The sequence below is a fragment of the Ixodes scapularis genome, unplaced genomic scaffold, assembly GCF_016920785.2.
Source record: "Ixodes scapularis isolate PalLabHiFi unplaced genomic scaffold, ASM1692078v2 PGA_scaffold3__209_contigs__length_174095766, whole genome shotgun sequence".
Taxonomy (NCBI): Eukaryota; Metazoa; Arthropoda; class Arachnida; order Ixodida; family Ixodidae; genus Ixodes; species Ixodes scapularis.
In genome coordinates this window covers 71,044,090-71,067,478 of record NW_024609868.1, presented here as the reverse complement: position 1 = coordinate 71,067,478, position 23,389 = coordinate 71,044,090, and the positions used below count along the sequence as shown (strand labels likewise).

The 23,389-nt window shown below is 42.0% G+C and overlaps 1 protein-coding gene across 3 annotated transcripts in view; it reads right to left on the bottom strand.

Moving 5' to 3' along the window:
* Window positions 1–16,860, bottom strand: part of LOC8040715 (LIM/homeobox protein Lhx2) — a 38,045-nt gene extending 21,185 nt beyond the window's left edge. For 2 of the 3 annotated variants that reach the window (XM_042293013.1, XM_029994073.3), the window contains exons 1-3: window positions 16,808–16,829; window positions 16,651–16,709; window positions 923–1,244 (exon numbers count right to left, since the gene is read on the bottom strand). In XM_042293013.1, coding sequence (XP_042148947.1) covers window positions 923–1,244; window positions 16,651–16,654 — 326 coding nt within the window. In that variant the 5' untranslated portion in view covers window positions 16,655–16,709; window positions 16,808–16,829. Of the gene's footprint in view, window positions 1–922; window positions 1,245–16,650; window positions 16,710–16,766 lie in introns of all 3 variants that reach the window. The other variant, XM_042293014.1, reaches the window with a different exon arrangement.
* Window positions 16,861–23,389: the final 6,529 nt, after the last annotated feature.

Below are 23,389 nucleotides of genomic sequence, written 5' to 3'. Positions count from 1 at the left end.
GGTTTTGAGTGAAGTAAATTTTTTTATTCGAGGATTCCTCTTGTGTTCTTTGTACATCAAATATACACGAGTTTCCTCTCTCAAAGAAGAAGTAAGCTAAAACGAATCTTTCAAAGTCTTCGATATTTTGTTTTGTATTTTTTTCCTCTTTCAAAGTTTCAAAGTTCACGTTGAGAGCAGGAGATTGGGTGCGAATGCACTCATGTTCCTTTGCAACGTATAAAAGGAAGTTAACGAAATTAATATTTAGTCTTCAGCGGTAATCTATGTCTTGAAATATGGCGACTTCCATCCTCGTAGCAAGTGATCCGTCGCATGCTCAGCAGGACAGCTACACGCAAGCTGGTATTCATTTCACAGAGACGACACGCAAACGGTGAATTTTTCGTTGCTTACAATACTCTTGTGTCCACCGCCAGTTCTACAACATGACAGTATCTGTGACCATGGATTCTCAAAATGGGTTCCTAGAAACCCTGGGGCTCCCTGGTACCCTCATGTGTTTCATGAGCTCCTAAATTCTCTTCGACCGTCCCTTTCCTAAATGAAGAGGTTCTGTAGTTGAAGCACTATTTTAGAATACCTGTGAAACTCGTTGACGCGTACTCTATTGAAAAACCCAGTATAACTTCACGCTACCTGGAATATGGAACAGAAAATCTATTTGGATCCTATTTGGACTTGAGGTTTTCAGAAATTATTGTTTTGTCTGCGATCTGGATATCAGATTTCCAGAAACAAATTTCCACTTCCATAATCCAAACAGTGAAAAGTTATGCTTTTTTTTTTGGTAGGGTAAACAATGAGTGAAATACTCCCCAGTATGGGCAGTACTGTTTACGTCGTCTGTACGCATCTGCACATCTTTACTGTGTCACTGCCGAGATCGGGAGGAACTCCTTGGGACAAAAAGAAGACGTGCCTTAGATAGTCGTCCTTGCAGTAGATTCGTCCCTCCCTGGCAAAGCAGGACGCTTGTGTGTCTAGTCCAGCCCCGCATCGGCAACAGCGCAGGCAGCCTGTGTGCCAGGGTCTGTCCAACGCCTGTAGGTAGAAGCGTTCCTGGATTGGGATCTCGCATCCCGAGCACAACAAAGACCCGTCTTCCACGACTCCAGGCTTCGGGGAACACGGCCGGTCATGTGAGGGGGTCTGGTCGTGGCCATCGGGTGACGTCTTTGGTTGTTGATCCCTTGATGCAGAAGGATTCGCCGGGCTGGAGCTTGTGATCATGCCAGCATCGCCTGCAAGCGAGGGGGTGACGCAATGACGTAGGTTCCTTTAGCCTTTTGGTTGAGAAACGCAGCTAGCATAAGCTGTTCGCGCGTTTTCAACATTATGTAACCATCTTGCTCATGAATTGTGACGAGTATACACCACTTATGTGTTAAAAACTGTTTCCATTCTGCGTTTTTTTTTTCTCTTTTTTGCTGTGGCGCGGTTTTTATTTGCTTTTATAAATAGCGATTAACGTGCTCATGATGGGATGTGGAGTGTTTATGGTGAGGAGTCGATTTGTAAATGTTGAATGATATGAAGTCCCAATGCTTGGGAACTTCTCAAGTGAATTTGCGCTTTTTGTGTGCTGAATTTGCGCCCTCAGCCTTCGCTGTGTTCCAGGCTGGGGTGAAATTGGGCATAGTTCGCCCCTCCATCCCAGTGCTTGCGACGATTAATCCGCGCGGAAAATAGGTACACGCTTTCAATACCCAATATGTTAACGCCGCTGGTGAATTCCCACATCTGGCAGAGCAGAGCTGCACTATCACCGGTCATGGTGAACACACAAATGGCGACAGCATGGCAGTTATTTCTCAAGTACTATAGCCTCTTCTGTGATCGCTGTAATAAACTAAAGCGGTAAAAAGAAGAGATAAGTTAGTGAACAGTATATCCTTGGCATTGCCGTCGGCATTGCCGTCGCACGTGGTGAATTTTGCTGATGCGGCATTTCTTTTTATTTTCTTATGAACATAAAAACTATAACTCCACATTCTCATTCATGAATACCTTTATTTTTCAATCTTAATTTCTTGGCGTAACGGCTGCAGATACTATATTTCACACGAAATAGTTTGTTCCAACTCCATGCCCACCAGAGGAAACTCGTACGCAGACAAGAGTACGTGCCCAGAGTACAGCTCCAAATCGCTAATACTATCAGTCAGCAGCAGTATATAAAACAATTGACAACACAAAAAATACGAAGTCGCTATGATTGTAAAGTTTCAAAACGAACTCTTCCTTCTTTCTTCCCCCTTCGCTGGCCGTAGTCTATGGCGGGTCCGCCGCCGTCTTTTCAAGCCATCGATAGCATCTTCAAGCACAATACACCAGCTCTCCCACAAACAAAGAAAGCTACAGCACCACAGAAGCGCGCAACCTTCGCAATCACGAAAGACAAAAGACGCTATAAATAAAGAAGAACTAAACAACTAGTAAGGAATCGCTTTAAGCGGCGTCAGCAACAAAACGGGCGTGCACCTCATTCCTCATGCGTTGGCGCGTATTGCTACCTCCGCAACGTGCTGGCTGTTATAATTGGCCAGCGGTCCGCGTTGTCCCTCATGTGCGACGCTGTGTACCTGTGGCAAAGGCACGGCTGGTCGCAGCCCCACGAGCGTGGCGACAATGGCAGCGTCGACCCTGGCGGGGGCCGGACTTCACGCATGGCCGGCTGCGCTTGCATCACAAAGGATCCGAGTGGCAGCGGCGGCCGGTGGCGAGTCGGCGCGGGCGTTGGTTAACCAGCTTTCGCGCGGGATTTATGCGACAGTGCGCGCTTTATGGCGCGAAACAAACGCGCGGGAAGGTCACTCGCCGCTGGGCAGAGGGATAGATACCTTTACCCTGGGCTGCCCAACCACCTGTGCTCGGAGGAAGTCTGTACGCCATGCCATTTGCCATGCTATAAGAAACTATCGCCAGTTAGTTTCGCTAGGGGTTTTTCCTCGCTGTCCTATATCTTAAGGTTCTTAACAACTCAGGGAGCATCCTCGGTATAACGGTACGAAACGCATTTTCTGATTGGTCTGTTTACCACGACGTTAGTTTGTCCCTTCGGTTTTAAGGAATTAACGTCACAAGCGCAGAAAAAAGATTTGCACGGTCCTGGCGGTGGAACACAAAATGAGACGGATACGTCAGAAACCTGTATTGGAGTAGCTTGTTTTGCAGCCAGAAAGTTAACGGAAACTGAAGCAACCATGGGGATTGGCTGCAGTTCAAATGCCGCAACTCCAGCAACACCTTCATACGTTCGCATTTTTTTTGCGCTCATACTTGCAAGTGATGAATTACTTGTAATCGATCACATTTGACTGTAATCTTGTAACGTTTCAATTATCTGCTTTAAGGGGTAACGATCCTTGTAAGTGAATTACTTTTTTTGCTGTAATCGATTACAAAATTACCCGTTACAAAGTTTCTCAATTTGTATTTTTTTTAAGGGGTTAGATGTGCTGGAGTAACTCAGCTCTGGGCAACGGTCAATTTTCTTATCTGTTTCGAAACCACCAAGAACAGGACCTCGAGGATTAGTAGGCCGTTTCACTATCCTTGTTTTCTGGATACATTTTTTTTATTTTGGTACACCGCGGACTACTTCAGGGTATGCAAAATGACCTTGTCCAGCCTCTTGTGAGTCATGTATTTAAAGAGCTCTCTTTTTTTTTTTATTGTTTTCACGAGAGAGATTGTGTCTGTTGGCGTAGCTCACTCAACTCTAAAGGCCCTGTCACACTGAGGCAACAGTTGGACAACTCGATCCCGCAACACAAGGAAATCGTCTTACCGGCGACCCTGTCACATTGAGGCAACAACAACAGTCGGGCAACATGTTGCTGTTGCCCGGCCACCGTGTTGTCCGATTTGTTGTCCGACAACCCTATCACACCGCGCTGACGGTGGGACAACACGGGGAATATGCCGCAATCTTGATTGTTTACCTTCGTTCGTGTGCGTCGAGGAGTTGCTGGAAATCTGACTCTACAAAGTGCTAGTGCATTCGAAGTGCCGAAAATGACCACGGTACGACATCAACCAGTGACTGTGATTGACAACTTAAAACGGCGAGTATTTTTCACCGTTTATTTTATCAAAATGTTCTTCATTCGCTGACAAAGCAGATAGCCCTAACCGAGGAAAGTGAGATCGCTGATATATGTTCGGCATTTACGCGATTTACGCCACCGTATGAAGTGTTTCTGCACGGTCCTTTCTTTCATGCTATTTCTATTTATACTGTAAAATTGAGTTAGCACCGCCAGTGCCCCAAAGCGATTTCCGTACCGTGGTGTTGAGCTGAACTAACAGTGCTTAAAAACTGCGACACAGACGCGTCCGGCTTTCATAACAGTCGGTGGAATAAATATTTTTCAACGCTGTCTATTTGCCTGCCTCCTGCTATGCGATCGCTTGATTCTCAAAACGTCCAGGGTATTTTCGAAGCAAATCAGGGTTCTGGTAGTGGCTGTTTCCAAGTTCCAAGCATCAACACTCAATACAAAAGTGCTCGTTTTAATGCTTCAATTTTTTAATCTTCCCTTTTCTATATTTTTTTTTTACTTTATCAGCCGGCGAGTGGGCATGCCATTTTATTTCGCTACCAGTAATGTCAGCTGGTCTCTCGACAGTTCTAATTTCAGCACCAGTCTGAACGTTCACGACCGTAGCTGTGACCATTTCGACAATCGCTTTCCGTAATTACGCAGTAAAAACATTCACCAAATTATTTTAGCTGCACGCCAGCCTTAAGTATTGTTAAATAACATTTTTCAAGCCTTTATTTGAGTAAGACGTTAGCGATAGGAAACTAGCTCTGCCGTCGAAGGTAGATGTGTTGTCGTGTTGCCGGCCCGAAATTCGCTCAGCCAGTGGTCAGGGAAACACACTTTGTCCAACCCAAGTTGCCGCTGTTTTTGTGGCCGAAAGCTGTCATACCGAGGCAAAATTTTAGTTGCCGTCCATGTAGTACTGCTGTTGCCGCGATGTGATAGGTTTGTCGGTCAACACGGGGAGCGAGCAACAAGTTGCCCGACTGTTAAACAACGTGTTGTGTAGCTGTTCCCGTCGTGTTGCCCCAGTGTGACAGGGCCTTAAGCAAAAACAATAAAGGTGTTTTTTTTTCTGCTTTTTTTTTCAGAACAAGTGAGCAGGAGAACCCAAGGATTATGCTACCGTAACCAAAAAAGAGTTGAATGAAAAGTAACGTGGGAAGTAATCGATTACTTTAGAGTAATTTTTTGATTACTTTTTTGAGGTTGTAACTGTAATTGTAATCGGTTACTTTTTACAGTAAAGTAGTTGTAATTGTAATCGGCTGCTTTTTTCAGTAACGCGTACAAGACCCAACCAGGTTCTTGGCAATCTGCCGCGCTTCTCCCTCGACGGCTACCAGCGACATATTTTGTTCCTGTTTTAGGGAAAGCTGTGACGAGAGAGAAGTTTAAGATAATATAGACACTTGTCAGTAATGGGTTCCAGGCACTATAGTAATATTATTAGGTACCGGAGCTAAAGAAAACAATTGTTTTAACATTGAATTGAATTTGACTTTTATCGACGCGTTCTTAATAAGTGTTAAATTTCAGTTATCCTTTTCTTCTTTTATACGCACATATCTAAACGCAGTGCTCAAATTATGCGAGATGGCAATGGCTGCAATAGCAGTTCACAAAATGTAAGTCGATCAATGAAAACCACTAAATCTTGACATTTTTTTTAATGATCCGGGTCATCTTCAGAGTAATACACAGACAAATCAATTTCTTCGCTGCTAAAACTCTTTTCCGGTGAAGTTGTTAAACGCGACTCAAGCCCGGCTGAGAACCCCAGAATAAGTGGAAGCGTTGTCCTAAAATTATATATTTATTTTGGAGTTGAAGAAGTCTTGGCTAAATTATGCCCTTATTTCTAACTTTTAGAAGTCTAAGCTAAATGCATGATTGAATATTAAAAGCTTCTTGAGATTTGAAGCACACTTCGAAAGAGAACCAGCTCCTCTCGTAGTCTCAAGCCAGGGGTGTTACCCTCGAACCGCGAACCGCCAATTAAATACTCGTATTTTCGCGTATCTCGCCTCATTCCAGGAATAGACCTATGATATTCAAGGTTTAAAAGAGAGTGTTTTTGGAAAGCGATTACGAAACCGTCCGCTCGTGTTGTTACTCTAAAAACTGTTTTAAAGCGCGCCCCCCGTAGTTGCATCCAGCCCTGGAAAACGATTTGCAACCCTCCCTCCCAGCCCAAACCAGTGTCTGCGAGTTTCTTTGAAAAAAACGCAGTGTATTATATTAAAATACACGATTGCAAGCTTTGACAGGTTCTGCCAGACCCTGCGACTAAAAATGGTCACCGTCTCAATGCTGAATATAACGTGACATAGTAGGTCCCCTAAACGATCGTCCAACGGCACCCTAGCGAGGGTCGTAAAGAGTGCCTTGATATGTTCCCTTCATTGTGGGACGCTACCTCACGTCAATAGCCTGATCATCAATATAAATGCTCAATATTGATCTGCCAAGGAGCTGGATTAATTATAAGATTCAAATGATATCAAAAGGACTCATATAAACCTGGTAACAACGTATACATTCTCGCGTTCTCCGTATGCCGCTTGTTGTCCTATCAATCGAAGTCAATGCATATTTTTATTTAGAACATTTATCACTTGAATAAGTGTGTACGATAAAAACTTAACGGAAACATGGCAGCGTAACAGCAGGTGACCATTTTATTAGTGCTCTCTGGACTAGAATGTTGAATACAAACATATTTTCTTTCGAGGTGGGCAAAAAATCGGGATTGCCAGTCGTAGATTAGGAATTTAAAAACTGCAGACTTCGCTCCGTATATTGGGTGCCCTCATTCGCCATATTTCAGTTTGTGCTTTCCCTTGACGCCAGTAAGAACTCGTTTACGCTTCAGTAACCAAGCTGTACTAGTGTTTATGTTTACGGTTCAAACCGAAAGTATTCGAATGAGGGGAAACAAACGTTTAAGTACAGGTTGAAGTCGAGATACGACCGCAAGTTACTGGGACATTCGCGCATTGTAGTCTATAGTAAAATCGCCATTGTGCCCATGCACATGGTCACGAGTTCTCGTGAAACGCAGCTCCAAATGCTCACAGAGCACGAAGATCCCTTCCTTCGACTGCTGAGCGTGCATTACTGCACTAGCCTCTCTTCTTACGCTTCAAAATCAGTCCCTGAATTTTCTGATCACACCTCGTATATTTATGGAAACGTATAAGCATCCTCTCCTAGCAATAATGACCTTTAGGCGTTGCGAGGTAACCTTAATAAATAAACAAATAAATAATGTGCGTAAAAAATGCTAAACGACCGAAGCTTTTCAATAAAGGCAGCCTCAGCATACAGATACAGTAAACGGACCCCAAATTCTCAATGTAAGTTTAGGAAAATTGCTTACAACTTTTGGACCAGATAATGAAAAGCTCTGAAACTTTGGCATCTGGTGCAAACCGCTATCGATGCATTTCGGTAGAGACGGTGCGCAATGCAATTCGTTTTTTTGTTTTCCTTGCGGTAAAGAAACAGGATTTTATTTTTTTAACAGAGGCACTGGTCCCTTATTTGTTTGTAGTTCATTTGTGTCAAAGATCTATAGTCGGTGACAGGCCAAGAACGAAGTGGAAGCTCCTCCCACCCTTTTCCACTTCAGCGGAGCGAACGGTGAAGGGGAGGTCGCCTCCTCTCCAGTGTTCGCCCTACTAAAGTGGAAAGCAGTGGGAGGAGCCTCCACTTCGTTCTTGAGCTGTCACCGACCATGGTTTGAAATGAAGCTATGGTCGTAAAAATTAGGTGGCCACCATTTAGGCACAAAATCTTTTTTTCTTTAATTACTTAGTGAACTAATATTGTATCTGAAAACAGGCAAGTTGGCACCAGTGAGAACTTCTCGCTGTTGAGGCTCTCAACCAGACTTGTACGTAATCCGTTACATGTAACGAAATTACTTGTAATCCCTTACATTTATGAGTAATTTAGTAACCGAATAATTATATACTTTCTGGAGTAATTTTAAAGTAATTCCCTTACATTTTTGACGCAACAAATTCCTTGTAATGAGTTCCATTTTTTTTTTGTCAGAACCCCCTCCCCTCTTTTATTCTAAATAATTTTTTTTTGCCGTTTTTGTAAAGACGAGCGCAGTGACACTGTGACGCGAATTGAGCAGCGCAAAGGGAGGCTTGGCACTCTTGAGTTCCGCGAAGCCTTTTTTTGTTTTTGCAACACCAAGCTGCTGAATCTATTTTTTTATCAAAGCATTTTAACCCTGAAAATAATCTAAAAAAATCCAAATAAACATTTCTACATAAAAAAAAGAAAGAAAAAGGGTTCTGTTATTTTCGCTTTTATTTAATCCCTTTGTTTCCTAACCATGTTGAATTAACCCGAGACTGGGGTAGAGAACAAACATCAAAACGTAGAAGGGACAGAAAATAGTCAGAACGACGTCTCAAACTCAACTAATTCACTTATTTAGTCCACCTCCTTATATAGCCTCAATCTCAAGGTCATCTCCACCAACACAAAAGGATGAAGTCTATACAGATCAAGCGCCACAGCCTTTATCACACAATGCAAGAACGTTCACCACGTTTACAGGTCGGTACGATAAGGCAACATCCATCCACTTTAAAACTTGAACAAAAGGATCTCTTCCCCTACTATTCTATACACAGTTCATACTTCTGAATCATAACACGCCCTCTCTACAAACAAACAAAAAAAAGAAACACTGAAACGTTAGTTGGGCAAATACACGTGTAGACCCACACAAAGCAAAAAAAGTTTTACAGGTTTTTGGCAAATCACATGCACTTAAAACAACCTAAATGACAAAAAAAACAATTTTTTTTACTCTTTTTTTTTTACACTTTTAGAAGCCCCTTTGAATTGCTTCCAAACTGTAGTGAAGCCTGACTTATGCAGTTGCCTAGAGACTTTAGCGAGTTTTAGTAGACCGTGTTTCCCGCTCCGCTAGCCCTCCGCTACGAAGAAACCGCCACTGCGCCTGCGCGCCGATGGCCTTGGCTGTAGAGTTCCGGGTAGCGGAGGGGCTCAGCGGAGCGGGAAACACGGTCTACTAAAACTCGCTATTATCCGCGCGTCTCCCTTATTACTCTCTTTTACATCGTTCCTCTCTTGTGTATCATTTCCATTTCCGACCAGAGCGCCGTGCAGTTGTTACATTCATGAATATGTTTTGCTATTTCCGAGTTTTGTGCATTGTTCTTTACATTTTTTTTGTGTTCGTTTAATCTGTCATTTATGCAGCGTGACGTCTGTCCTACATACTTAAATCCACACTCCAATGGTATCTAATACTGTTACAACTATGTTTTACTATTGATGACTTCCACAGCTTCGCGATTTAGACAATGGAGTACTTTAGTAGATCGGTCCGATGACTCCGATAACGATATCCGATACTTCGCCGCCGTTTTGCGTATGCATCATATCGTTAGGGAGCTTTCGTAGATCGTTTCCGCTGTCCCGCAACGGCTCTCAGCAACCCGCTACGCTAGCCGGAACTCTACAGTCGAGGCTATAGGCGCGCAGGCGCAGTAGCGGCTGCTTCGTTACGGAGGACTTAGCGGAGGGGGAACGCGGTCTACGAAAACTCCCTGTTATCGGGTACCGTTATCGCGGGTATCGGAGGTATCGGAAGGATCTCCTTAATCTCTCGGATAGCAGGCAACGGCTGCAACGACGAAGCTTTGCTCTACATTCGAGGTAAATAGTACTTCCCTTGCTTTGCTGAAAAAGCTCAATGCAGAGCATGAAACATTCCTGAGGAACAATATGCACTCCCATCCAGTGCCTCAGCTCAAATGGTGTTCAGCGCAGCGGTCGACATGTTCTATAAGAGATAAAGCAAAATGTCGAACGAGACTTTCGAGAGCCAGCTGTTGCTCAAAATACTCAAGGTCATTAAATTGAACACGTTACAACAATAAGAACTTAAATAACCCTCTTCCCTTTGTTTCTTTCTTGAGGACAATAATCTTAAAAGTAACGCCACAAAGGAACGGATTACTTTTTAGGGTAACGGTCAATTACTTTCATGAGAGGGTAATTGTAATTGTAATAAATTACAATTTAGCCTTGAGTAATTGTAAATGTAATTCCTTACTATTTTTCAGTAACGTGTACAAGTCTGCTCTCAACCACTCATGAATTTTAAAATTAAATCTACAGAACCATTAGCTTATTAATTATGTTTCATCGCTTATTTCCTGAATGTCATAGTTTGAGAAAATTTTATTAAAGTTATTCAGATGTCAAAACTGCATTGCATTTCTGATGATCACGTACCTGTTCTTGATATCTACGACTGCTTCCTGCTGCTTCTACCGAGTTAAGACGCACTTCATGCGGCCCGCCTTGCACTGTGTTCTATGCAGACGGCCTAGCACTTTCTGAGCACCGGTTTGCCCGTGCAGTGTAAACAAACTCTTGAGCGAACAAGAGCACTGAAAGCTTAGCTGCTTTGATGGCAGCGTACTGAATGTTCAATACCAAATATCCTAAAGTGTGCTTCACTACAGCATATGTCATTGAAAGGTTGTTTTTCAGACTGCATATAACGAAGCTGAAGTATCCTGCCATCATTTTTAATGAGCTAGTACAGTGATTGTCAATCGCAAGCGGTGTTGCAAGTTTAGCTGTTTTTTCTTTAACTTTAGCTGTGTTTAAAGTTGCCCGGTAGGCAACTTCTTTTCATGCGGGTGTCGGGTTTCTAGTGCATGGTTTCTAGTCATTTCGCTTATTTTCTCTGGTCTCTCTCTCTCTCTCTCTATATATATATATATATATCGTTTTTTTTTTTAATTATAAGATTTGTTTAAAAAAAGCTGTGAAAGCTACTCTCCTGAGGTTTATTCGGGAGAGTTATGGCCAGGGTGACATAGCATATGGGATTGATCATAACTATCAGTCGGCTAGTTAATTAAGATTTGTTAATTAACTGTTTAATTCGTTAAAATAGTCTGATGGTTTCAATTAGAAATTTGCTGAGCGTCGCCCGAAACCCCTAAATCAGTAATTTTTAGAAATACTTTGAGTTCGTGAAAGCGCAGTAGTGCGCTAAATTTACCACTCGTGGAGCAGGTACAAGGCTGGGGCTAGATAAGGGACGGAAAAATCGCGCAGGCGCCTTACCGCAACCGCTAGCCTTGTACCTGCTCCATGAGTGGTAACTTTAGTGCACTACTACGCTTCTCACGCGCTAAAAGTGTTTCTGAAAATGACTGATTTAGTGGTTTTTGATAACGCTCAACAAATTTCTAAATGGAACCATCTATCTGTTTTCACTTGTTAAAAAGTTAATTAACGAATTTTAGTTAATTAGCCGACTTATCGTTATGATTATCCCCATGTACTATGTGCCCCTGGCCGTGTAACTCCCTTGAAGAAACCGCGTAAGTAGATTACATAACGTTTTTTAAACAAATCTGTTAAATTTAGAAATATACACCCTGCATATGTGTTTTCATTTCTACGTCTTGAATGATCTAATATCTATCGAAGGTAGAGCCATGTGTAGACTCACATTTGCATACATGTTGAAATTTTGTAAAAATTACCTCTGTTACCATCAAATTCAGGGACGTTTCCGTATCTGCCGACGTAATCTGAATGTTTTGCAAAAAGTTTTCTTTATGCATAGAGGCACCTGGGTCGTCTATGGCACATCTGACTTTCATTAACAAAGTCGCAAAGTTCTATGTTCGGTAACCCCCCCTCCCCCCGTCACACACACAAACACACAAACAAACACACACACACAAACACACAAACAGACAAACAAACACACAAAGAGACAAACAGACACACACAGTTTTTTTTTTAGAGCGCAGCTCTTAGGCGCACCTTTCCGGCTCGAGCGGGTCGCCTCCACCGTCGGCGTAACAGCGCGTTGCATTGGGGGATGTTTCCCATTATGACGTCACACGTGACGCCACTCAACCGGGGAAAAGTAATTTAGCGGGGAAATTTCTAAATTAAATTTAAAGGAAAAATTTCGCGGGAAAATTTCCCCCCTAAGTTAGCAGAAACATTTGCCGCCAAATTTAGCGGGAAAAATCATACCCTCGTGACGTCAGCCGTGATGTCACGTGTGACGTCACGAAGGTAAAATTGTCCCGCTAAATTTGGTGGGAAATTTTTCCGCTAGATTTAACAGGGACAGTTTTCCGATAGGTTTCGCCGGAAAATTTTACCTCGTGACGTCAGACGGGACGTCACGTGTGACGTCACGAGGGTAGAAGTTTTTCACTAAATCTAGCGTACAATATTTCCCGTCAATTTAGCGGGAATATTTTGCCCTCGTCACGTCACACGTGAACCCCTCTCCATACCCTCCCCTCCTCCTCCTCAAGAGCTGCGCTCTAACTCGGTACTACAAAGAATTGTAAACGTCTTTAATTTTTTTTTTGCATGTGCTATGTAGGATTTGAAACTTTGAGACATGACTACTGGAAATTAATGGTGAGGTCAGACACCGCTACTGCAGAACAGAACTATATGTGAAACGTGTGAATAATATCGTCATGGTAAGGAAGCACATTTAGAATCAGAAGTAACAAATTACCCAGATGGGTATTTCTCACGCCAAATCGCGATGAAGCGGGGAACATCTTTCTGTGAACTGATATTGTCTAAAAAAAACCAAGTGTGCAAGGGAGCTGATGATAGTTAATCGTTTTGTGTAAAAGGCGAGACTGGCGAGAGAAAAAAGTTCAAAAAATGACACAGACTGACAGCTGAAAAAAAAGAAATAAACGGGGGGTATTTGTGACACGGGCGAACGATTGGTTGGCATTCGTTGTTGCATAAACGCTATGATGTCTTTATTTTAAGTAATCCTTCTTTCATCGACGGCAACAAGACCAATGTCAGACTGTCAACCTGTATGGTGTTATTTCAAAAATGCGATGACTCTAAGCTTCTATCATGCTTTTACAAATACCAGAGAACTAATTTTTCAACTGATAATAAGTAGCCAAGATTTCAACTCGTGACGCGAATCCTGGTCGTGACATCACGAACGGATACCATAAGGGAGCACCACCGAAACATTTCTGCGGTAATAGTCCGTCTAAGAAAAAAATATATTTCTTTTTATTGCTATTTTATTTCTTTACTGTTTATGGACTAATAAATCAATCGCATTACAGTGCCATTCATGGGTCTTCTTATTTTAGCGGTGTTTTATTGTGGAGTTAGCGAAACGGATAGAAAATATGTTTTTATCGGGAACCGAAAGCTCGGCTGTGATGTTTCTGCATAAAATATTACTGTGCGTTTGTTAAATATGAGTGTCACTTTTCGCACACCTTTTGGGCGGCAGTGCAACACATGTACTGTGCAAATTTTACTGTATCAAATAACCTTATGTTATGCCCAACGATCGGGGAACCCTTGACTGGCAAGCTTGTAGCTTGACACAACTTTTCTTTTTTCAAGCGAAAGTGAAAGTGTATGCCTGACGCTCTGAACGTTGTTCATTTTATTTAGAGGGCAATATATTCCTCTGTTCCTTTTAGAAAACAAACATAACCAGCCTAGTACAGCAGTTCAGCTGGGCATGACTCCTTGAATGCTACTTCTATCGTTAGAGGGCTCTCTAACAATCAAAACATTATCACTGTAATGCGTAGCTCATGTGCACTCCAAGGCTGTAGTGTTTGCGTTCTAAAAAGTTTATAGAGCAGAGAAATGTATACACCTACATAGAAGAAATACAACATTGTTTCATTATCTGTGACGCTTCGGGCATACCAATTACAGAGGTGTAGGGATTCAAAAAAATACATTAAAAAATGTAATGCAGGAACTATTTTTTTTGCAAAATATGTAATTCTGCAACAACACTTATTAATACGTGTGAATTATAGACATTGGAAAAACAGCCAGTTTTAACTATATAGGTGTAGTGAAGTTTAATATGTACTAGTGGCTGCAGCAGCTACTGCTCCAAAGCATACATCTCAAACAAATGACATCTTGCAGGTGTGTTCGCCAAGAACACATTTTGGTCATTTACTTCGATTTTTTTACATGGACAAGGCTATCACGCATAGCGCCTGTACTTGCGTTATCAGCATTATCGATCCTTGGTGGGTGGAGAATTTGACCAAGGCTGCATCCTGAGGCACGTTAAAATCGACGTACTATACCCTGGCGTCTATATATCTTTTTGTGTGCGCTGCGGTGTTAACATTTGCGTAGTTTGCACAGTTCTTCCACATTGTGTACACGGCTCTTCCACAGAGCACGTGTTAAAAAAAAAACACAACACTTGCCTGCGCAGCCAACCTGACAACACTACATACACCAAGAAAAAAACATTTGAACACCAAGAATATTATCATGCGAAGCGACATCACCCCTTCAACGTTAAAAAAAAATCGTATAATATCATAGAAGCCCCAAGTATAAATTAAATGGCACTTATTTGGTATCAGCAAAGGGTTTACATAATGTTTCTCTCAGAGAATCCCATGTTTAAGCTATGGTGGAAGTCACAAACGTTGACACTGCGGGTTCTGGAGCAATTCCGACCTGTGGTACGTCGGTGCTGTTTATCTCTTGCGTTGCAGAAAAGAGCAACAGAGCTCGATAGAAATTTGTTTGGAGCCATTGTTGACATATATATTTTCTTAACGAATACTTTGAAATTGCACAGATATCTAAATTTTGATTGGTGTCGATTTCTAGCCACAATCAACATATATTTCCATAATGAAATATACTGCACAATATCATTATTGAGAGCCAACACATTCTCATATGCTAATCTGCAAATGAGTTTGTTCGCCGAAATATGGTTTCACATAACATAAAAATTCATTACGCAAAGAAAAAAGGGCATCGTCGAATTATTGACGTTGATCATCCTCGAACGTGGCAGTGTTTCTTTTAGAATCATTACTCTATATTATTTGTCGAGCATACATAATACATTGAAAATGCAGATTAACCAAGATGTCTAAGTCCATACTTGTGTTCGTAAGGCGAGTGAGGGAAAATGCGCATTGCACCTAACTTTCATTTGATATCATTCCCATTCTGTTCGCCACCTCATCCAATAGCTTTATTGCAATCACCAAGATAATTGAAGTTCAGCTGCTCTCGATCTCTTTATATTCATCATTTTGAAGAAATACCAAACCAAAGGTTCGAAATACACCTGCACTTTTCCTGCAGGTGAGTTATAACAGGTTCTCCGTAATTTTTGTGATGAGCTAAATTACGCCCTTTCAGAAAAAGGTTACATGTATGAGAGGAGCCATCTCATTTGAACAGATCATTTCGTGATCATGAACTCAGGAGCAAGTAATCTATAGGCAGTCTTACTGAACGGGTTTAATTCTTTTTCAAAACAATTGATCTCAGAGCAGTTACCTTTCATTAAAAGTTTCAGTCACCCAACGAATTATGAGCGTTGCGAGTTGAAGTAACGCAAGCTTTTTTTTAAGGGCGGTACTTGAGGTTCAAGGTACTGAAAAATTGCGCCAGCACTAAGAAGCGCAGTATCACAAACTAAAACTAAAATGTGTCAGCTACACAGCTCAAACAATCTTCTAGACAAAATATAATATAAAGATTGGCACAAGGCTCAAAAAACAACGGACACAAGGAAGAAGACACACACAAGCTCTACTCACAACTATATTTTAATAGTGCAAAAAAGAAAGAAATAGATATCTCGTCAACCTCCTCACATCCACGCGTGCGCTTGGCCGGGGGTTACACGGTTTATCAGCCATTCACAGAAACTTAAAAAAAATCATATCTCCGCGTTATACAGTGCAATAGATGTATCGGTTACGGAGTGTGGGCCCCTTTTCCTGGTGAAGATGCTTCATTAACTCGCATGCTTTTCCTTACCCAGAATCGTTGTCTCAGAAAGGCGCGGCTCACACTTACATTTCATTTGCCTGAGAGGAAGAGGGGCGCACAATGCGTAAGCGAGACATCTGTTGCACTCTATAACGCGGAGATATTAATTTTTTTTTTTTACAAGTTTATGTGAATGGCTGATGAACTGTGTAACCCCCGGCCAAGCGCATGCGTGGACGTCTGAAGAATGACGAGGTATGCATTTCTTTTTTTTTTCTGCACTTTTCAAATGTGTGTGTGTTCTCTCTTGTGTCCGTTGTTTTTTGGGCCTTATAACATGCTTCATAAGGTTAACTAGCTAGCCCAACTACAATTTCTTCTAAAACAAAATAATTGGTAAAACTTGCAATCATGCCTACTAATGAAGATACCACCACCCGTGAGCCCATCGGTACACACGAAGCTGATGGCGAGCGGCGCAGCCGTATATCACACAAACATCGATGAAGCCCAGAACGAAAATTCAAACAAAACAAAAACGTCTTCGAAATCCACTTTTCAGTTCTGACCACTGTATTTATAAATTGAAGAATCATTTCCAGGTTGGTCTCTAATCCCACCGAAATTTGGTATGCAAGTTTAAGGGCGGTGGGGATCCGAGCTGGCTTCTGCTTTCCAGGCAAAAAAGAAATGATAAAAAAAAGTGAATTTGCATAACTGAAATATACAATTCGCATGCCTGTTTCTTCAAAAATTGAACGCATACACTTACACATGCCCAGGATGTAGCGAATAATGATCCTCCTTTGTGTAGCTACTCAAAACAGTTACCTAAAAAAAACGGGGAAAAAAACACAGACATGTAGATGGCAAGCAAACTATGCGTACCTGGTGAGGGGTAACGGGCACCCCCGGCGGCGTAGGCTCACCCCCTCTACTCGAGCGCTGCGCCAGGCCAGAGTCAGCAGAGATCCGTATCCTCCATCCGCATCAATTTCCAGCTCCCGCTGCATCCGAGGACGGAAACCACCCTAGGGCGGAGCAATGCTCCGCCCCCCCCCCCCTTTCCCCTTTTCCCTTCCATCCTTCCCCGTCCCCCTCCCCCCCTGTCAGGAGAGCGCGTGTCACATGATCAAAGCCTGGTGGCCAATCAGAACACAAAGGGCGGTGCCGTGCAGCAATCCAGGCTGATTCTAGGAGATGGGGGATAGAACGGAGACGAGAGAATTTGTGTCAATAAAGATGTGCGTTCCCTTCGTTCCGCGAGTAAAAATCGACGTCCGCCATTGCGATTATTTTTGTCATCCTTTCTGATCCCCTTTTATTATTTTTGTTTTTTTATTATCGTATTTATAAGACGGATCGTCGGTTCACCTTATTGTTGCGTGCTTAAAGGCGTCTGTGAAGATGGAGGTAACGCGTAGAGCTAGGTTCGTGGAAGAGGGGGATTAATCAGAAGAAATAAAACAGCGAAAAAAATACGCAAGGACAAGTGGAAGACATGCCAAAATGACAGCTCTGACTGAGACATCTTTACAAATGAAAGTCTCCTAGAAACTGTGTTTTTGGACGAGTCGGGGTTTTATTTATTTCTTTTTATGACAAAGGAGAAAGGTTAAGATACACAATCGAGTATGAGGTTTTGTCGTAAAATTGTGAACGCACAGGTGATCCCTTCCGACAACTTTCTTATAACGTTCTAGGGCAAAGACATTATTTGCGAAACATACGCTTTAACCTCCACTCGAAGCCTGAAAGCGTCAAGACAATCCTAGTTCAGTACTTTCGTAGGCTTTTGAGTGCTCTCCTCTTTCATTTAATAAAATATAGCGTATTTTCCGGGCTATCGTCCGCAGGAACCAATTTAGGCCGAAAGAAAAAAGTTTTGCTTAGATAGTCCGCATGCCGAGCATAGTCGGCACCTGGTCCTTAGTCGACACCAAAAACTTGTTATACACGGCACACCTTGAGGAATGTCTTCTTCCTTAGCTAACAAAAATGCTTATGTTATACATAAATCATCATTAACTTACTCTTTAATTCACAAAATCCGTCACGTCTTGTAATAATGAACGGTATTTAAAAAGAAAATTCCTGTATAGTCTGCACGCGCAGATATTCCGCCCAGCCTCAAATTTCAAGTTTCAAACATGTATAACCCGCGGATTAAAGCCTGCAAATTACGGCATTTTGTTAAAACAACCTCACCAAGCAAAACATACCCCTGCTTTAGATGTTCAGGCTTTTGCTAAAAGTGGCCAAACATATATGGTGGTGATCATTTTTTTATATATAAATATACATGGTGTTTCACGAAAGGTGGACCTATTCAATATTGCGAAAACTAATTATCACACCAAAAAGGCTTGCGTAGTTATGGTTATGGTGGAGAAATAGTGCAACCGGCCTCTGCTGCGTATGTCTAGCAAGTTTGCAAATCAAACCATGCTCTTAAACTCCATATTAAAAAAAATAATAATGACGAGAAAATAGTTAACAACTTAGTTATCTCGAACTTTAATAATTTTCTTAAATAGGCACCTGGCCTATAGGACCGAAACGACACAAGCCTTTTTTTGGTGTGATGGGTAGCTTTCGCAATATCGAATTTGTCTACCTTTCATGAAACACGCTGTATATTTACGTCAGGAACGTACAAATCAGGAAAGGGGTGTCGGCCATACTTCCACGTGATCAGATAAGTAAACAAATTACTTAGCTGCAAAAGTTATTTGGAACGTTGTTGGGGGCTGCCTACTACACTCGTTCTCTTCGGTCATTTCATCAGTGTTGTATAGCACAGTAACTGCTCGGCCTTGAGATGAAATGCGTACAACCATGGCTTCTTTGTACAGATTTTAATTTAGCGCGCGCTCTGAAAACCCAAGTGAGAACTAAAACAATTAGTAGCGCTGAAGCGGCCAATGAATCGGGCATTTCATGTGTGCGATAACTTGTTTTTGTTAACAACATTGTTTGACTCATGTTCGTGGTGACGTCCTGTAAGTTCCTGGCATGAATTTAAGCTTCTGTCGTTTTCAATCACTCCATTCTACAGTGCGAGTCAGACTGACCTGCACTGTAAAAAGGAGTCATTGAAAACGATACAGCCTCGAATTGATGCCTGGCACTTAGAGAACGTTTTAGAGAACGTGGGTCTAACGCGTTATCACTGAAAACAAATGGTCGAATACATGAGAGGCCCACTTTATTTGCCGCTACCGGGAGCTCATTATGGACCACTGCGTACGAAATAGCTATATTTCTAAAATAGTTTTGCATAAATAAGCTGTCAATTACTAATCATAACAAAATTACATGCAGCTTTCTTGGAGTAGTCAAAAAGTGCTATAACGTTGTGCGGAAATGTACACGCCCCACACAAACCTTTCCCACAGCTTTCAAACTAAAAAATTGGGGCTTGTATTTTGCATAAACCATACCTTCAGATCACCCTTTTTACCTGGATACGGGAATGCGGAGGCGATCTCGCCGCTTTACAAAGCCCCACGAAGGTAGAGGTCCTGCGTTTCTTCTTGCAGAGAAAGACAAAAAAGAAATCAGCTATCGTTCGAATTTCTTTAGAAGGGAGAAAAGCGCACGCGCAGCTTTAATCGACGCTTAAGGAGCGCGACCGAATGCGCTCCTTTGAATACAGCGCCACAGAAAGTTGCCCCATGCACAGTTTCGATTGCACCGAGAGCAGACGATCTGAACTGCATCTGAATTAGGAAAGGGTATTCCGATATTGTCACAATATTTTAGTGTCTAATAGAAAACACACACACGAGCAACGTGAGCGACCACACTGAACGACGTCACAACGGCGTCCTCTGGTTTGGGAAAGCCGAACTGGCACAAAAACGGGTTTAGAGAGACTGAAGCTAGATGGCGCAAGTCTCCAGAGTACGGGGATGGGAAAAATACTCCACTAGATTTCTCCTTTCGATAGACCGCATGGGGCGGGGTTCGTCCCAGTCAGTCTACACTCTAGAAAAAATAAAAGAAATAAAAAAAAAACGGGTGTAGGACTTTAAAGGCCGGTTCAGACACTTGCGTTTGAGTGCGTTTGACTGCGTTGCGTCGAGAACCGAAAGCGAGTCACCGGCACATCTGTGCTTCGTATGAAGCGTGCAATCCAATTCAAAGAATCATCTTAGCACGCGATATAAGTAGCAGGGATGTCCTGGTTTCTCGCTGCCGCAATGCAGTCAAACGCAGTCAAACGCAACTGTCTGAACCAGGCTTTAGACTTGTCACTGTGGACTCCCCCATAAGGAGGTAACTTTATCTCCTGTAATAGGGTTGCAACTTTACATCCTGGGTTAGGGGGTAACATCGCTCCCTTAAGAAGGTATTTTAGGCTCTGTTGGGGTAATGTCTTAAAAGGCTGTTTCCATCTCTTTTGGGCGGTAATTCACCATACGTTTCACCTCTTTTGGGGATTACCAGCAATTGCTTAAACGTACTGTATTTACCTCCTTCTAGGTGCAGCTTCAACCCCTTTTGGGGGACGAAGTCGCTGTGCCCTTTATGAAGATCACGTGACACTAACGAGGTATTAGATTGGCTTGATTGTTTCTTGGCGTTCTCTGGGGTCCATTGTAAAATGAAACGAAATATAGTTTGTTCCGACGCGAGTTCACTGGGAGTCTTAGCGGCGACGAAAGAACTTGATTCCAATTATGTGGAAAATGTTGAGAAATAAAATAATGTGCGGCAAGGATTGCTATCTTCCCTACACTGTGATCAAGATGTTGATCAAGTTGATCAAGATGTTAACTCAAATAACTCGTGCTGTAGTTGTCCTTCGAAACCTAGACGATAAGATTAGCCTTCTCCAATACTGGCAGCAGTGTCTGTCGCCATACTTGTAGCATCACAGCGCCGGCCAACTTTGTAGGGTTCCAAGTATGAATAGACATCTTAGCTCGTGCGATAAAGCTTTTGGACCAGCAGTACAATTGAAAACAGCTAGCATATGCGACACAAGAAACAGAAACATACAACACACCTTTATGTATTTTTTTAATTGAGAAAGTTTAGAGCACTCCAGACGGTTTGTTACACAATAATATGCAGTTCATAAGCGTTTCTGGATTAATTGGTGTTGAACTTAGAGGAACTATAGGAGCAAAAAGCAGCGCTCAACCAAGGATATATAATACAATGGTAAAAAAAAAAAGTATTCGTTGCTTAAAAAAAAGAAGAAAAAACAGTGTCGTACTTGGAGGCAACTTTCAGTGCCAATGCAGTCAAAGGTACGGGTACGCGTAGCCTCTCCCACACTGAGCGCCGATTAAAGCTGAGCACGCGCTCTCCTCCGCTCCTCGGAAATGCCGCAGAAGGTTGCCCCTAAGTATAGGTATGCGATACCGACCGGAAGGATTAAGGTTATATAGAAATAGTATGTACCTTGAAGTATGAGTCTACTACACCTAGGCCCTTATTGTAGTTTGTGCTACTTATGATAAAACAATTTAAGGTGTACTAACTCTCCCAAGTCCCGTGTCAAAAGTTCGTGTATTCTAAACTTGCTACAGCACATCTGCCTTTTTTCACAGCCTCAGAATTGTCAACACTGCGGGGAGCGGGGGGGGGGGGGGGGGGGAATGGCAGATAGGGAAATCAGCACCCCATAACTTGAGAAGTATGAACGCGACAAATATATTTTTATTTCTTGATGCAGTGGCACAATTTAGTCACTATAACAAAATATTTTAAAGAGGGAAACAAAGAAGGTATGACCAAATACTAGTAATTGTTTTTAAGTATCCTTCCAGTATGAAATACATCAAGGTAGCCAGCACATCGTTTGGCTTGTAACATTGTAACTTAACTAAAATATGAAGCTATTATTTGTAGGTAAACAGCATATAGTTCGTCTGCTCACCACTGCTAATAGGTCTTGCAGCGGTAAACACTACTTCTTTAGTATTTTTTAACATTTTTGTATATGCGCCTTTTTGTTTTGTTTTTTTAAATTTATAACTATCCATTATTTTTGGACTGCTCCAGTAAAACACGGCTGCAAGATTCTAGAAACAGAGTTTACTCACGTTTACCAACCAAGGAGAGTTTGACCCGTCCTCCAGCGTACTCGAGTTATTCCAAAAAGGCACTAAATATAATTTCTAAACTTTTTGCAATTTTGAAAGAAATTTTGCAGCCGAGGCCTGATCCGACGGACCACTGGCATAGTGAGCAGCAAATCAGCAGGTCGTTATTGCTCAATTTAAAAAAAAATCGAGATGATGCTTGAGGCATTTCTAAGAACTCGTGATGCGTGCTACGCATCTAAAAAAAAAAAAAAAAAGAAAGCAGGATCAGGCTAGCGAATAGGAAAATTGCAACAACAACAACAAAGAAAAACATCAACGGGTACAATGAAATTACACTATATTTATTCCCAACTGACGTGCCCATCTTTTTCAATTTTTTTGTCTTTTACGTTATTGGGTGAAATGTCCGAAGCCTCGCGTTAACCCACGAAATCCTCCCGATCGAAGTAAATTTTACAGCCTAAATCTATTTCGTAGACGCTTTAATTCTTTAAAATATAATCATTTTTTATTGTATCGTACGCAATTAGTGTATTTCGAAGGCATTTGTAGTAAAAAAATTCCTCTAAACCCTGGAGTCCCGCGGAGTTCCATTCTATCTCCTCATTTATTTATATTTATGTAAACGACCTATCAGCAGTGTCCACCAGTGACATATTGCAATATGAAGATGACACAGTTATTTATGAATAGTCACACTGATATTGAAATTGCCATGCAAACGTTACAAACAGATGCAATCGCGGGCATGGACTGGTTTAGAGAGAACAGAATTCGTGTGAATTCTTCAAGGACTAAGCTTGTTTGCTTTTGTAGCCCCTGGAAAATATTCAGTGTTTCCGCAGTTATTTTTACACGACTCTGACTGTGGCCCTAGCAGTTGCTTCCTGTTCAATATATGCCTTTGATTAAGTATCGTGATATATTTTTTTAAATTTTTGTTTATCTTGGAATTCACACTTTTTCTTTATTCGTGCCATTTCTTTAATCTCGATGTCTTTCTTCCATTCGCCACCAGGTAAATGTTAATGCATCATTTGACTTACAGTGCGTTAAGGTATGATGTAACACTTGTTTTTAATTCCTCTCTTCAATGGTATGCCAAAATCGACAATATTTTAATGATAATATTGAAGAGCGTGTCTTACAACCTACCGCAGTGTGCAAAGGAAGACTTTTGACTTGTTTACTAATCTTCCAATGTCTGGTTTTACAGCGGTAGCTGTTAGTTCACTATCTCAGCAAAAAATGTTCATGTACAAATCCAAAACCCCACTGTGCAGCAGAGACACTGCTATCCCTTTCTCCGTCGTTTCTCACACACGGCAAGGCTCTTTCTCGTCCCCCCCTCCCCTTCCCTTCTCTCCTGTTGGCCACCGTCGTCCTTGCTTCAGTGACGCTCTCATTTCCAAACCTAAAACCCCCCCTCGCCACCCACCCTCCCGTAGC